Source organism: Rhinolophus hipposideros, assembly GCF_964194185.1.
Source record: "Rhinolophus hipposideros genome assembly, chromosome: 12".
NCBI lineage: Eukaryota > Metazoa > Chordata > Mammalia > Chiroptera > Rhinolophidae > Rhinolophus > Rhinolophus hipposideros.
In genome coordinates this window covers 58,178,831-58,195,111 of record NC_138058.1, presented here as the reverse complement: position 1 = coordinate 58,195,111, position 16,281 = coordinate 58,178,831, and the positions used below count along the sequence as shown (strand labels likewise).

At 36.0% G+C, this 16,281-nt stretch overlaps 1 protein-coding gene across 4 annotated transcripts in view; it reads left to right on the top strand.

The window, feature by feature from the left end:
- Positions 1-16,281, top strand: part of CLIP4 (CAP-Gly domain containing linker protein family member 4) — an 81,104-nt gene that overhangs the window by 33,287 nt on the left and 31,536 nt on the right. For all 4 annotated transcript variants that reach the window (XM_081068077.1, XM_081068076.1, XM_081068074.1 and 1 more), the window contains exons 3-8: positions 4,276-4,415; positions 5,219-5,312; positions 6,428-6,589; positions 8,326-8,444; positions 11,647-11,883; positions 15,844-15,979. In XM_081068077.1, the coding sequence (XP_080924203.1) occupies positions 4,276-4,415; positions 5,219-5,312; positions 6,428-6,589; positions 8,326-8,444; positions 11,647-11,883; positions 15,844-15,979 (888 nt within the window). The remainder of the gene's footprint in view (positions 1-4,275; positions 4,416-5,218; positions 5,313-6,427; positions 6,590-8,325; positions 8,445-11,646; positions 11,884-15,843; positions 15,980-16,281) is intronic.

Here is a 16,281-nt window from a genome sequence, read left to right as displayed (position 1 = left end):
GACAAACAAATGAATTTAAAAAATGTATAAATATTATAGAATTCTGTGGAGAAAAGAAATAGGGTGTGTGATAGAGAGTAACTGGGCAAAGTGGCTATTTTAGATGGGGTAGTCACCTAAAGAATCAGAAGAAGCTGGTTGTGAGAAGAGGCTGGAGAGAAGTGTTCCAGGCAGAACAGAACATTAAAGGCCCAGAGTTGGGGAAAATCTTTGATATGTTCTAAGCATTAATGGAAGGCCACTGTAGCTGAGAAGCAAAGTGATTGAAGGGCAGAATGGCAGGAGATGAAATTGAAGAGGAAAGGAGGGGCCAGAAAATGCAGGATCACTGAGGCTTTGGTAAGGAATTTGTATTTTATCATAAATGTAATGGGAGCCATTGAACATGAGACTGGGAGTGAGACTAAAACCTAGAAACAAAGAAAAACAACTCACACTTTGACATGCAGCTCAGTGTTGACTTTCAGCATTGTTACTCTGCAATGCATTCTGTCCTCTCACAAAGATTTTTGCAATCTTTTGCTTTGAATGCTTGCAGAGCCAGTTTACACAGAACACACTTATCTTATAAACCTCATAGGACATTGTTATTTAGTTTTTTGCTTAAACAGTGAATCAATTCTTTTTTCTTTTTAAAGTCTGTTTAGTTATTTTTATTTTAAAAAAGATTTTATTGGGGAGGGGGTATAGGACTTTATTGGGGAACAGTGTATACTCCTGGGACTTTTCCAACTCAAGTTGTTGTCCTTTCAATCTTAGTTGTGGAGGGTACAACTCAGTTCCAGGTCCAGTTGTCGTTGTTAGTTGCAGGGGGCACAGCCCACCATCCCTTGTGGGAATTGAACCAGCAACCTTGTGGTTGAGAGCCCACGCTCCAACTAACTGAGCCACCTGCCCGCCCTGAATCAATTCTTAAAGAGATTCAAGTACTACTAATAAAAAGTCTTATTTGCCCACCTACTTGCCATGTCCGGTACTCTCCATTCCTTTGTGCAGATCCAGATTTCCATTTGATAACCATTTCCTTCTGCCTGAAGGACTTCCTTTAACATTTCTTCTAGAACAGGTCTGCTGGTGAGGAATCCTTTCAGCTTTTAAATGTCTGAAATATCTTTATGTCACCTTCTCTTTTGAAAAATGTTTGCTGGGTAGAGAATTCTAGGGTGATAGATTTTTCTTTCAGTACTTAAGATGTTGATCTACTGTCTTCCCACTTGCATTGTTTTGGACAGGAAATCTATCATTTTTGTTTCTCTATATGTAATGTTTTTTTTATTTTTTTCTGTTTTTTTTTTTTTTCCCTGGCTGCTTTTAAGATTTTATCATTGGTTTTGAGCAATTTTATTATGGTTGCCTTGGTTTAATTTTCTTTATGTTCTTGTGCTTGGGGTCTTTTAAGCTTCTTGGATCTATGGATTTTGGTTTGCATCAAGTTTGGATAATCATTATTTCTTCAAAGATTTTTTTTTTTTTTTTGCTCCTCCTTTCCTTCAGAAACTCCAGTTACACGAATATTAAACAATTTGATGTTGTCCTGCAGCTGGCGGGTGCATTTCTTGTATTTTAAAAAATATTTTTATCAACTTCATTTTGGAATTTCTATTGCTATGTCTTCAAGTTCATTGACCTTTTCTTCTGCAATGTCTAACCAGCTGATGATCTCATCCAGTGTAGTTTTCTCAGATGTAGTTTTTCATCTCTAAAGCTTGATTTGCTTTTTTTTTTATATTGTCCATGTCTTTATTTAACCTTTTGAACATTTGGAATACAGTAAACATGGCTGTTTTAATGTCCTTTTCTGTTAATTATAATATTTGTATCAACTTTTGGTCTGTTTTAATTATTTCCCTGATTATGGGTCATGTTTTCCCCTTTCTCTGCATGACTGGTAATCTTTGGTTAGATGCCAGACATTATGAATTTTGCCTTTTTGTGCTGGATATTTTCGTATTCCTATAAATATCATTGAACTTTGTTCGGGGATGCAGTTAAGTTCCTTGGAAATAGTTTGATCCTTTCAGGTCTTGCTTTTATGATTTGTTGTTAGGTGGTTCTGGACCAGTGCTTATCTGGGGCTAATTATTTTTCACTATTGAGTACTCTACGCAATGCCCTGTGAGTTTTCCCCCCAGTCTTTATGGTGGGAACAGGCACTGTTTTGGGCCCTTTATGAGTACTGGGCACTAATCTCTCTAATCCTTTTGGATTGTTCTTTTCCTTACATCAGGTGTTTCCTCACAAGCTTATGTTAAATACTCAAGGGGGAGCCTCCACAAATCTCTGTGGTTCTCTTGCCATGCATCTCTCTTCTCTCTGCTACTCTGCCCTGTGCACTCTAGATAGCTGCCTCGATTTCCTTGGGCTTTCAGCTTTGTCTCTTCAACTCAGGGAGTCTGCTGGGCTTTTTCATGGTTCTCCCCACACTCTGCACTACTGCCTAGAAAGTCTCAAGGCAGAAACCTGAGGCGATTATAAGACTCACTTTGTTTGTGTCCTGTCTCTTAGGGATCACTGTCTTCATTGACTGATGCACAGTGTCTTGAAAACCATGTTTCATCTGTTTCCTTTGCTTTTTTGGTTGTTTCAGATGGAAGGGCGAATCTGGTCCTCATTACTCCATCTTGATTTGAAGTGGGTCATCCCTTCCCCCTAACCCCACTGACTTTTGATTAAAAAATGTTTTTTCTGAATGGAAGTTTAAAATTTGGATTTGTAGTTAGATCTGTTAATATGCAGTATAACATAGAGTTTAAGATTATAGGTCAGTCTGGCTTTAATCCTAACTCAACCACTTAGTTGTGTGATCTTGGGCAAATCACATATTTTCTTTATCCCCTTGTTTCTTTTTTGATCAAATGAGAATAATAATAGTACCTACCTCATAAAGTTGTTATGAGGATTAAATACGGTAACATATGTAAAGTGCTCCTATTAAGCAGTTAGTAAGTGTAACATGTTATCATTAATATTTAAATGAGATGTCTGCAATTTGCCATTACCTCAGCATGTAATTATTGAAGCATTGTTACATTATTCTTCTGGGTTCAAATATTCTTGCTTATCTTTCTTACATTTATTTTCCAGATCTTTGCTATTCATAGTGTGGTCCTTAGTCTAGCAGCATTGACGTCCCTGGGAGTTTGTTAGAAATGCAATCCCAGCCCCCACCTGAGACTTACTGTATCAGAATCTACATTGTAACAAGATTCCTAGGTGATTCCTATCTACATTAATGTTTGAGAAGCTCTGGCACAGATGAACAGTAGAATAATTTTATCTATCTCTTTCCACAAATACGTCCTGGTGAGATTTTCATTAGAATTGAAAAATTTTTAATAATGTTCTTGGGAAAATTGACAGCTTTAAATATTTTATCTTCCATATCAAGGACATGATGTGTCTGTCTCCATTTAAGTCTCCCCAGTCCCCCATCAGTTTTCTTTAACTAAACCTCACAATTTTTTTTTTACTTTTATTGTTTTTGTGTGTCGGTTTTCCCCCCATTGTATTTCATTTTTTAAAACAGGAAATCTCTTACAAATACAGAAAACAGTGATAGCAAACATGTATATCACACGTACCCACCATCAGAATGCACAGATATTAGCATTTTGTCATATTTTCTTTAGCTCTTGTTTTTTAACTTAAAATAAAACCTGAAAGATAAAGTTGACATTCCTTCCATTTTCCTTTCTGGTCCCATTCCCCTTACTCCCCAGAGGCATCTACTGTCTTATATTTAGTGTGAATATTCCAGGCTATATTATCATACTTTTATTATATATATGAGTGTCTATAAAGAATATGTGGTATTGTTTTGTGTATTTGTAATTTTATGTAAATGATAGATATATTATTCTGCAAATTAATTTAGTGATCAGTAGGTTTTTTTGAGACCTGTCCTTATCAATTCATGACTGAGCTATCTAATTAATTTATTTAGTTATAAATCTACTGTCAAGGCATATTTCTGTTTTTAGAGGTGAAATATTGATAGAACTTGACAGATTTTTCTGTGCCTTAGAAATAGTTTTTGGAAAGTTCAGGGTTTGAGATCAGGGTTTGTAGAAATCTCATTCTCACAACAATTCAGGAATGCCTCATACTTTTTGGCGATCTTGACTTTGCTTTTGAAAATTGCTTAAGGTGAACCTGCTTTTCCTAGCATCTAAAAAATTTGTATCATTTAATCCCTGGCCTTATTGTTTATTATTTTCAATATATTTATTTGGATCTTTTAATAAATTTAACTTACACCTTTTTTTTTTATTTCAGAGTTTTCTTTTTTTGATCCTAATGATACATCATGTCAGGAAATTCTCTTCGATCCCAAAACTTCTGTATCAGAATTATTTGCCATTTTAAGACAGTGGGTTCCTCAGGTCCAGCAAAACATTGACATTATCGGAAATGAGGTAAGGAATTCTTACATTTTAAGTTTTGCATGATTAGCGTTGTTAATCATATAGATTCTCTCCCCCCCACCCATCTGAATGGAAACATGATGATAAAGGGTAAATCTTTCAAAGATTCTGATGTTTTTTCTTTGTATTTCCAGTTTTTTCATGGAGCAGTAAGTTAGTGCTGTATGGTTTTTCTGTTATTCCCTCATGTTCCTCACTTCGTTACATCTGGAGTTCTGACAGTATAGACTTACTTGATGGGGGCAGGCATTTTTCATATTTTCTGTCTTTATGCAGATTAATTTTGTGAACTTTAAAAAACTTCTTTCATGAGGGTATTCAATTGTCATCATGTGTTTTCTATACTTTTGAGTGGTTTGGTAAAGATCTAGGCTTAAATATGATTTTAAAAAATGTTTGATTTTTTTGAAGGCGGGACGAAAGAATAACTGGATTCCTTGACCAGCGTATTGTCATATTGTAGGAAGAGAGAGCTTACACTTTTTTCAAATACCATAACACATATTTGAAAGGAAATCTGCTTATGCTTTGAGAGGTTAAAAAACATATTTGGAGTGCTAGATTACCTTGTAATACTCTTTAAGAATTTCCTTCAGTCTGGTGACAAGTTCAGTTTTCATTATCGTTGGGTGCAGATTTAAAATTGATCCCGAAGAGAAGCCAGTTCTATCTACATATTTTATTGAGAACTAATTTAGATAAGATTGACTAACTTGGTTCCCCAGCATTAGTTGGAAATCACTTGACTTCAGTACTCACTGAAGTTGTGATCATCTCTTCCTTGGTTTCCTCAGATTCTTAAGAGAGGTTGCAATGTGAACGACAGAGATGGATTGACAGATATGACTCTTTTACATTATACTTGCAAATCTGGAGCTCATGGTATTGGTAAGTATGTGGTAAACCTATTAGTTGCTTAGCACAGGTATATTTGTGCTTGTATACGCTATGTTTATGCCAACCAGAGTCCCTGGGAGGGCATAGCTGATGATAATCTTCCCTGAACAGGCGAGGAGTTGGTTAGGTTCTTCCAGAAACCTTGTTCCCATTCCTTCTCTCCAGGTGCTTTTTCTAGCCTCCTGGCACCTCCCAACCTTTCTGGAACAGGCTTCATGCCTGTGTGCTCACAAGATGAGGGTAACTGGTAACACTCTGGAGCCTTCCTGAGAATTTACAGCAAGATTTGAAATCCAGGCTCGGTTTTCCAGGCATCCCGGTCCTTACAGAAGCCAGTCGCAGGCCTGTCTGTAGGTCTGTTCATATTTTCCAAAATTGGTATTCTCCTGTGCTTTATTTACCATTGCATAAACCTACCTCTCTTATTGCGACCATCTCTCCCTGTTTGAAGAGTCTGATACAGTACTTCTAAAAATATTTTTGGTGACGTACCCTTCCTTCCTTCCTTTCTCCCCTCCCCTCCCCTCCCGTCCCTTCCTCTCCCCCTTTCCCATCATGGACTGATACTTTTATAAAATCAAATAAAAATGAATTTATAATAGAAAAAATGAAATAAAGACACATAAAATATTTCAAAAGGCATAAAATTACATTTCAGTTAATATATTCAGAAGAAATGATTACATAGCAAAAAAAGAAAAGAGTTATAAAAAGTAGAAACAAATTGTATGTTGGGACTGGCCGTGGTCCATGGAGCACACTCTGAATAGCCCTGGTCCAGTGCATTGTTTTTGATGGCTTTATAATATTCCATTTATGGATCATAATTTATTTTACCAATGTCTTATTATTGTACTTTTAGGTTGTTTCAGAATTTTATTCATAATAAAAAGTGCTGTGATGAACATCTTTACAGCTAAATGTTTATCAATATCCCTGAGTTTGATTGTTTTCTGAGAATAAATTCCTTGTAAGTGAAAGTCTTGAGATATAAGTGAATAGTCAGTATGCTGTTTGCTTTGGCTTTTTAAATGCAATAATAGATAGCCATCCATTGGCACGTAAATTTGTACTGCAAACCTAATAATTATGCAAACCTTCCTTAGGTGATGTTGATACAGCTGTAAAATTTGCAACTCAGCTTATTGATCTGGGAGCAGATGTTAGTTTGCGGAGTCGCTGGACAAATATGAATGCTCTGCATTATGCTGCTTATTTTGATGTCCCTGAACTTGTAAGAGTGATTTTGAAGACATCTAAACCAAAAGGCAAGTACTCTAAATAATCATTGGGTGTTACTAATTGAGCATTTTATTAGTGGCATAAAAATGATAATTCAAAGAGATTTTTCTTCTAATCCATCTTCTTCCATATAACCTCCTATCTCATTTTTTCGGAAATAGTTTAAAATTTCTATATTGAAGATTAATAACTATCCTTTCACAAAAAGGCTTAGTACAAAGACATACAAAATAAAAAGCATTCTCTGGGTTTTTATATCTCTGCAAATTACTCGGTATAACATATTTTAAAAAGTGTAATTGAATCTTTATGCTAAACAATTATTTTCTCTTATTTGAGTAGCCAGAAATAGAGCAATAAAGCCTTCAAAACTAAGCATTGAAATCATGAAGAATATTTATTTTAGGTGGCATTCAGTTCTGAAATTCTGTGATTCCATGAAAGGATAAATTTTTGGTGTTTTCTTTTTTTTCCTCTTTTTTTTTTGGTCTTCCTATTTTGATGTTAATATCCTAACATTGAACATCAGAATGTTGAAATCACAGTCTTAGTATTTTAACTTTTTCTGTAGTCCTCTCAGTGGACCAGTTTTCTTTTGAGAAAAAGTGAGAACAAGTGTAATAGTATTAAATTTAAGTTTTAGGTGGTGTACAGTGTTTTCTCCATTTGTAGAAGATTTGATTTAGAGATTCAATAGATGAATTTCCCAGAATGTGTGTTTCTAACCTCTGCTTTGTATAATTGTCCATTTTCTCTTTGACTTTTGCCGTTTCACTTTTTAAATGATGTTAGGAAGGAAGCCTCTCTTGATGAGAGTTTGTCCTGAATATGTCTTGGTGGTTTGCAGTTGTAGGGAGAGCATGTGGGTTGGTGTGATCAGATTATGGTAAGAGGTGTATTAAACCCTTGTTATAGAAAACATTCAAAATGGGATTCCCAAATCTGGATGATTTCATACGTCTAAGTGTACAGCATCATGATAATTTATTGAAAGTTATTAAAAAATCCTTAGAATCGCAAGATTCCTTTTCTTATTATAAAGTCCAAATTCATTTGTTGAATAAAGTATTATGAATAAATATAATATGCAAGCATTTGTTTTTTTAATTAGTCTTTAACTTCTTCCTGGTTTGAAAATTCTGCATTGTTTTGCCTACCATTGTTTCTGTGAAGCCAGATAGTAAATATTTTAGGCTTTAGGGTCTCTGTTGCAACCACTTGATTCTGTAGTTGTGGCGTGAAAGCAGCCATAGAGAATATGTAAATGAATGCATGTGGCTGTGTTCCAATAAAACTTTATTTACAAAAACAGTTGGTGAGCTGGATTTGGTCAATGGGCCATTGTTTCCTGGTCCCTCACCTAACTTACTGTAGTGGTCCCTTGTACCTCATTGTAGTCGTCATGGCAATTACACAAGAGGTTTAATGAGAGATTGTGTTAAGATAGTTATTTCTACAGATATGAATGATTGCCATTAATTGCTTTTAAATATAGTTTAGTTTGTGAAAGTTGGAAAACCCATGATATCTCTCCATTTTATGATGAAATTTTGTTGTACTAAGAAAATAAGTGGTTAACCAGATTGTAATATGAAAATTTTGTGCCGTTGTGAAATGGTGTTTCTAGTGGGGTGGTGTAAGTCTCATAAATGGCTAATAAAGCTCCTCCCCCTAAACCCATCAACTCCCAGCCTGTCTCCTTTCACATTGTAATAACTAAATTTAAAATTTTAGTTAATACACTTGTGATGTTTAATTACAGATGTGGATGCCACTTGTAGTGACTTTAATTTTGGAACAGCTCTGCATATTGCCGCATATAACTTGTGTGCAGGTACTGTGAGATGCTTATTGGAGCTCGGAGCAAATCCTGCATTTAGGGTAAGAGGTTAAATTAAATGCGAAAAATATTCAAAGAATTAAAACATCTAACATTACCTTCCACTAAAGAGTTGAATCTGGATGTTGGTATTGAACTCTTATATAAGCAAATAATTTATATTTTTGTGTTCCATATAAAGAGTAATGATGATAAACTTTATCTCATGTAAATTAAAGGCATAGCAGTGAATTTCAGTTCTTTTATGTTGATCAACTCTACAAAACAAATTTTCATTTAGCAAAGTAAAATGTTCCTTAAAATGTCATCATCTTTGAGTTTAAGTATCTTTTGTTTAGGCTTTTGAGATTTATAAAACTTAACCGTTAAATACAAATGCATATATTAAAGTTATATTTCTATATTAAATTTTATTTTAAATTCTTTTGAAAATGTATTCCAGACAATTTTTAAAAATGCCCTTTTAAGAATGGAATAAACTGAAAAATCAAATTAAAGGAAAAAATTCATTTTTTCACGGTAATATTACTGATTTACAAGGTTAATACACAAGGTTGAATTTCATAATCTTTAAATCCTTTGGTATTTTATTGTCTTCACAAACGTTGCTCTCAGTGTTCTTTTTCCTCATGTTAATAAGAGTGACTTGGTCTGTGAGGGATTCTTTTTAAAATTTTTTTTATTTTTTATTGTTAATTTCAGGTGTACTAAACAAGATGGACACATGTCTTATTAGGGAAACCACTTCGTGGATTGTGTAGATGCTTGTCAGGGATTCTAAATTGGGTCTGTGCCTTCCCTTGAAGGGAAAGGGGTGAGAAATGTTTGGAAAAGCCTCTTCTCTCCTCCTATTCCTCTCCCCGTCTCTGCTTTCCTATTTCCCCTCTCCTCCCTACTTCTCTGCCACTTTTCTTTCTGTTTAATGGAATTAATTAGTAATTAACCTGTCCCTTTTTCCTTCCCTCCCTCTCCACTTGCTTCCTTCCCTTCCCTGTTGTCTATTGGGCACTGGGAGAAAACAACAATAAATAAGGTAGAAGTCTTTGTCCTCCAAGAGAATATAGTCTAGGGGAGGATGGACAAGAAAGCAATAGTCAGTTCTACTGTAGTGCGCTCAGTTCAGTATGTTACTTACGAGGCAGGACGGGCAGAGTATGCAGAGAGCGCCACACGGGCGGGGAGCCCACCTGATGCTTCCTGGCCACGGTGACATTGAGTGCACAAACATAATTAAGAATTAAGCAGGTACGTGTAGAAGGGAGGTGAGCAAAGCATTTTGGGCACTGAGAGTAGCATGCACAAAGGCTAGGAGATGGTATTTCAGTTTGGCCGCCAGGTGAAGGTGACAACTATTTACAAAACCTCATTAGTGGAGAGAATAGTTTGAATTTAGTAAGATACAGAGAGGTATGTCACTGAGGTAAATTACCAAATAAGGCCAGAAACAATAATGGCTTACCATATTTTGAAGGGTAATACTTAAAAAAAAAAGGTGACCACAAGTGGGTCAGCACTAGCCCTGGATCATGCTCTGATAACCATTATTTTAGAAGAGAATGGAAATCTATAATTAACTATGAAGAAGCCTTCTTATGTTAGCATGGTATCATCCTCATTATTATAACATTTTTCTTAACAGAAGTTTTAGTTGCTAAATTTTATAGGAATTAACATAAGTGTTTGACTTACCCTAGGAAGGTGAGGACTTAACAAAAATATGAAGTAAAATATTCATTGTAAATATAGCTTACAGCTTATCAGTACAGACATTTATTTTTAAAATTTTCCATCTCTTTTCACCAAGAGTACATATTAGTGCCATACATATTTTCACTATAGTTTGTATTTTTCCTTTGAAATCTGGGATGAAAATAGTCCATCACCATCCCAGAAATGTGATAACATGTCTTCCTACCATATTTTTACTTAGTACCAAACTGACTTGAATTTTAAACAAAAAATTGTGCTTGTCAACTGAGCGAATTCTAAACGTGTCATTCTTTTATCCACAATGGATCATTTGGACATAATTATCAGTGGAGAAGAAGAGAGAAAAAAGTTGCTCAGCAAAAGAATCTTGATTCATCATATTAAAAGGAGATTGCAATCTGGAATCTTTCTCATAAATTCTAAGTTTTTCAGTTAGGGAACGTAATTGAAAGATAACTTGTTTGAGGGAAGGATAGCATGGAGGAGAAAGGCTGAGAGTCTGGTGTGCCCCAGGCATGGATTATAATATCTCCGCCAGTAATCATGTAAATGACTTTGAGTGAGTTATTAATCTCTCCTGGCCTAATTTCCCTAATTGGCAAACTGGAAATGTTAGCATTTTACTTGTTCAGTTGGTGATTGTCTCTCCTACTACCCATGTAAATTCTTAATGGGCAAGGATTTTTATGTTTTATTTACAAGCTTTTTCTTGATGTGAGAACCAATGAGATGATTTATGTGCTGGGGTTTTCATTATATAAACACCAGGCAAGTGTTAGTGGGCTTGTCAGTGACTGTTTTATCTTGTTGCAGGATACATTCTCTCCTTTATACTGAGAACAAAGCTGTTTTCTTGATCAGAGCCCCAATTTTAGAGGTGTCAAAACGATATGCAGTTTCTGTTCCTGAACCCTGAGTCATTCCATGAGAGGGCAGGATGGGTGGAGGTCACAGAGTCGGTGGCAGCTCTGGAATAGTGGAGAGGCTTGGATCTGGGGACACATCAGTCCTGTGATATGTCTCTAAGCCTGTGCAGCCAGGCTTGCTGGGACTCATGGTCTTAGCACTTGCTCTTCTCTGAGGCTGGAACTCTTTTCCCTACCACCTAACCTGCCTGCCGCTCCCTCATGTCCTTGGTCCTCTGGGTCGTGCATCTTAGCGGTGAGGCCTTCCCTGACCGCTCAGCGCAGACAGCCACCTCTGTCCCTGTGTCCTCTCTTCCCCTTTCCTGTGCAGTTTTTTTTCTCACCGCCACTTGTACCATTAACACGCCACATATTTCACTTGTTTGATTATTTATAGCCTGTCTCTCCCACCAGAATGTGTGCTGTTTTAGGGCAGGGCTTCTTGTTTTCTTCATGTGGTATCTTTAGCCCTTAGAGTGGTGTCTGACATATAGCAGGTGTTAAATAGTTTTGATTAAATAGATGGTGAATGAATTTAACTTCACATTTTCCCCCAAATAATTTCATATGACCGTGTAGAGCTCGAAGTGGGTATGCACTGAAAACTTTCTCTTCTCTTGCTTTGTAGAACGACAAGGGACAGATCCCTGCCGATGTGGTTCCAGACCCAGTGGAAATGCCCCTGGAAATGGCGGATGCCGCGGCTTCTGCTAAAGAAATCAAGCAGATGCTGTTAGATTCGGTGCCTCTGTCATGCGATATCTCCAAGCCTGTGCTTCCAAATCATGATCGTGTCACTAACAAGGCAGTGCTTACGTCAGTTGGCCTGAAGTTGGGGGACCGTGTTGTTATTGCAGGACAGAAGGTATAGTAAGTAGCTGCAGTCGCTAAAGCTACGTCCCAGGTCATTGCGTCCGTGGCCTGCCTGTGTGCCAAGGGTGCGTACAGTGCAGTCAGCTTTGAGTTTTTCAAAAAAGTTCAGTACGTAGGTAGAAAGACACTTAGTAGAAAATGTGAAACTTAGATGTATGTTTACTATAAAGTATGATTTAAGAATATGAACTATTTGAACTTAACAATGAAGACATCTTTATTTGAACGGGAAATGAGTGGACTAGAGTTAAGCTGTTAAGTGAATTTAGGGGCATGATCGAGTCTGGGGGGTTTGCCTTGCAGCCCCCCACCTTCCTCAGTGGTGTTTTTCCCACTACTTCACAGAAATGGAGCAAAGGGGACCTCAGCATTTACGGATGTTTGGCTTTGAGATCCCACAGATAGAGAAATCATAGGTATTATTTTAGCCTGATAATAAAAACGTATGTGGAAAAAAGCATCCTACCCACCCCCACCCCATTGAGGACCCTCCAAAGCCTCAGTTTTCTTACGGCATCCACTTTTGGCATTCTCTTTTTTTTAATGCCGCATATGGGAGGGGTATTTTTTAGAATTTTGGGGTTAATAGGGAGCTTGATATGGAGAGAATGGAACAGGGAATTCCTGCTTGGATATTGAATTTCCTAACAGCTATGTCTAAATATTTGGGTGGGCTTGTGGGGCAGGAGATGCACATTTCTCAGAATACACTGAAATTTAGAAGTTTGATTTACTGAGAAAATTGCTTCAAAAAGGATGGGAAGCTACAAATCAGCTTTTATGCTGAGAATGACTTCCAAAAGAATACATTCATGGGACATTTGTTAGTTTTCCTTTGTCCTATCTGTGAAGCTAAAATATCAAGAAATCATGAATGCATAGCATTTTTTAAAAAACTTGGGATTAATATTCAGCTTCTTTAGTATTCCTGTCCTATGCCTGAGAATGGACTTTGAGAAAGGTGAATTCTGTTGTTTCATTTTACTTTTCATTTTGGATAATTCAAAGCTGCACAAAAGAAGAAGCATTGTAATCAGCATGCATATACCAGTCAGCTGGGTTTAACTTTATCATCCCGTGGCCAGTCTTGTTTCATTTTTCTTTTCTTTTCAGTCTTTTCATTCTCTTAGGAGTGTCTTTCAAAGAGTAGAAACTTTAAATTCTGATGAAGTCCATTTTATCAACTTTTTCTTTTATGGATTGTGTGTTCAGTTTATCTAAGAAATTACTATGTTTTCTTCTAGGAGTTTATAATTTTAGGTTTTACATTTAGTTTTAATGTTTAATTTTGAGTTTATTTATGTATAGAGTTCTAGGTATAGATACAGGTCCGTCCCTCCCTTTCTTTTCTTTCTCACCCCACCCTCTTTCTCGCTCTTCCCTCCATCCATCTATCCATCCATTGGTTCCAGCACCATGTTCTTTCTTGAATTGCCTTTGCACCTTTGTCAAGTGATAATTTATGTGTGGGTATATTTTTGGATTCTCTTTTGCTCCATTGATCTAATGGTTATCCTTTCTTCAGTAGTACTCTGTCATGGTTGCTACAGCTTTATAGTAATTCTCGCCATCAGATATTTTTAGGCCTTCAGTTTTTTTCTTTTCTTTTTTTTTAGTTTTTTGCCTTTCAAGGTACATTTTAAAAAAAGTCTTTGCTGGGATTTTGAGTGGAGTTATGTTAAACATAGATCACGTTGAGGAGAATGGATGTCTTAAAAATGTCGAGTCTTTCAATCACAAACACATTAAGTCTCTGTTTAATAGGCCCTTGGTTTATTTGATCAGTTTTGTAGTTTTAAGGATATAGATACTGTACCAGTTTGTTAGATTTATACCTAAGTTTTTCATGATCTTTGGTGCTGCTGTTCATGGTGGTGTTTTGAAATTTCATTTTCTAATTCTTTCTTGCTAGCATAGAGAAATACAATTGATTTTTGTATATTGGCCTGTATCCTGTAACCTCGCTACATTTCTTAGTTCCATTGGTCTATTTTTGTGTGTGGAGTTTTTGAGAGCTCCTATGTAAATAATCACGTTGTTCGTGTATAGAGACAGTGTTATTTCTTTCCAATCTGTATGCCTTTTATTTTTCTTGCCTGTTTCATTGCCTAGAATGAATAGAAATGGTAAGACCCAACATTCTTGCCCTGTTCCCAGTCTTATGGGGAAAGCACTTAGTTTTTCATTATTAAATATGATAATTATTAGCTGTAGATTTTGTACAAATGACTTTTGTTAAGTTGAGAAAGTTCCCATCTATTCGTAATTTGCTGAGAGGAATTTGTTTTTTAAGATTAATATTGTCATGAAAGGATGTTGAAATGTGCTACAGGCTTTTTCTGCATATGTCAAGAGAACAAGGTTCCCCCTGCCCTTTAGTCTGTGGATATGACGAATTACACTAATTCTCAGGTGTGGCACTAGTCTCGCATTCTTATGATAAACCACTTGGTCATGATGTATTATCCTGTTTGTATACGGCTGGATTTGAGTTGCAATTATTTTGTGGAGCATTTTTGTGCTTGTTTTCATGGGGGATATTGGTCTATAGCTTTCTTGTAATGTCTTTGACTAGTTTTGGTATCATGGTAATGCTGGCTTCATAAAATGAGCTGGGAATTGATCCCCCTATTTTCATGTTCTGGAAGAGTTTATGAACAAGAGCTTATGATGCTGTTTTTTTTCTTAAATTCTTTGTTAGAATTCACTAGTGAGGCCATTTGAGTCTGGATTTTTTGGGAAGATTTTTAACTGAAAATTCAATTCAGGTGTGAGCTTTGACAGTTTGTATCTTTCAAGGAAATGGAACATTTCATCTCATTTGTCAAATTTATAGGCATAGAGTTATTTATAGTATTTTCTTACTATTCTTTAATCGACTGTTCTTTAGTTGTCCTTCTTTCATTCAGGATGTTGGTAATTTGTGTCTTCTTTTTTTTATTCCCTGAGTCTCGAACTAAAAGTTTACTAATCTTACTTATCCTTCCAAAGAACCAGCTTTTGGTTTCATTGATTTTTTCTATTGTTTTTTTTTTGTTGTTGTTGTTCTTAATTACTTATCGGTATCATTTCCTTCCTTTTGCACTCTTTGTGTCTTCACTTCCTAGTTTTTTAAGGTGGAAGTTTATATCTTTGATTTGAAACCTTCCCTAGTGCAAGCATTTGAATACTATAAATTTCCTTTTTTAGCACTACTTTCGCTGCATCCCACAAATTTTGATATGCTATTTTCATTCAATTCAAAAATATTTTCTATTTCCCTTGTGATTTCCTCTTTCACTATGGGTTATTTAGGAGTACATTGTTTAATTTCCAAATATTTGGAGATTTTCCATGTATCTTTCAGTTAGTGGTTTCTGGTTTAATTCCATGTGGCCTAAGAACATATTTTATATGATTTCTATTCTTTTACATTTGTATCCTGCTCTTTTGGGTGGAGTGTTTAATAAATGTCAGTTACATCAAGTTGACTTTTTTCTAATGTTCTTACTGATTTTCTGCCTACTTGGCCAATTGATTACTGACAGATACGCTGAAGTCTCCAATTTTTTTTTTAATTTATTGGGGTGACAGTTGTTAATGAAATTACATAATTTCAGGTGTACAATTCTGTATTACATCATCTATAAATCCCATTGTGTGTTCTCCACCCAGAGTCCAATTTTAATTGGGGATTTGCCTCTTTCTCTTTTCAGTTCTATCAGTTTTTACTTAATAGGTTTTGAAGGTCAGTTGTTAGGTGCCTACAGATTTAGGATACTTATGTCTTCTTGGTGAGTTGACTCACTTATTGTTTAAAGTCTCTTTTTATTCCTGGTGTAATATTCCTTATTCTGAAGTCTACTTTGAGAGAATGGTTTTTAAAACCTTCCATGGTAAAGTTGCAAGAGTAGGACAACCCTTAGAATTACTAGTAATACTCAAAAAGTATTCTGATTTATATTTTCTTTAGGTTGGAACCTTAAGATTTTGTGGAACAACTGAATTTGCAAGTGGGCAGTGGGCTGGCATTGAGTTGGACGAACCAGAAGGAAAAAACAATGGAAGTGTTGGGAAAATCCAGTACTTTAAATGTGCCCCCAAGTATGGTAAGGAAGAGCCTATCTAACTTAATAATTAAGTTAAATAATCAAATTTTACTCTTTTACTGTTTTAAAATTAAACTCTCCCCCCGATTACTTAGGTAATAAATAAAGGGGCTGCCCTCTTGCTGTGAGCATTATAGTGATAGGGAGAGATGGCGTCTCACCAGTACACCCAGCTCTGTAAACCTCCCTTAAACCTGCTTGTGGTGGTCTCATGACTGAGGGAGGGACTTTATTATCAAGGAAATACAGAACTCTGAGGGTTGGAAAACTTGAAAAATTGGCAAAGCAAGTGAGGCCAACTT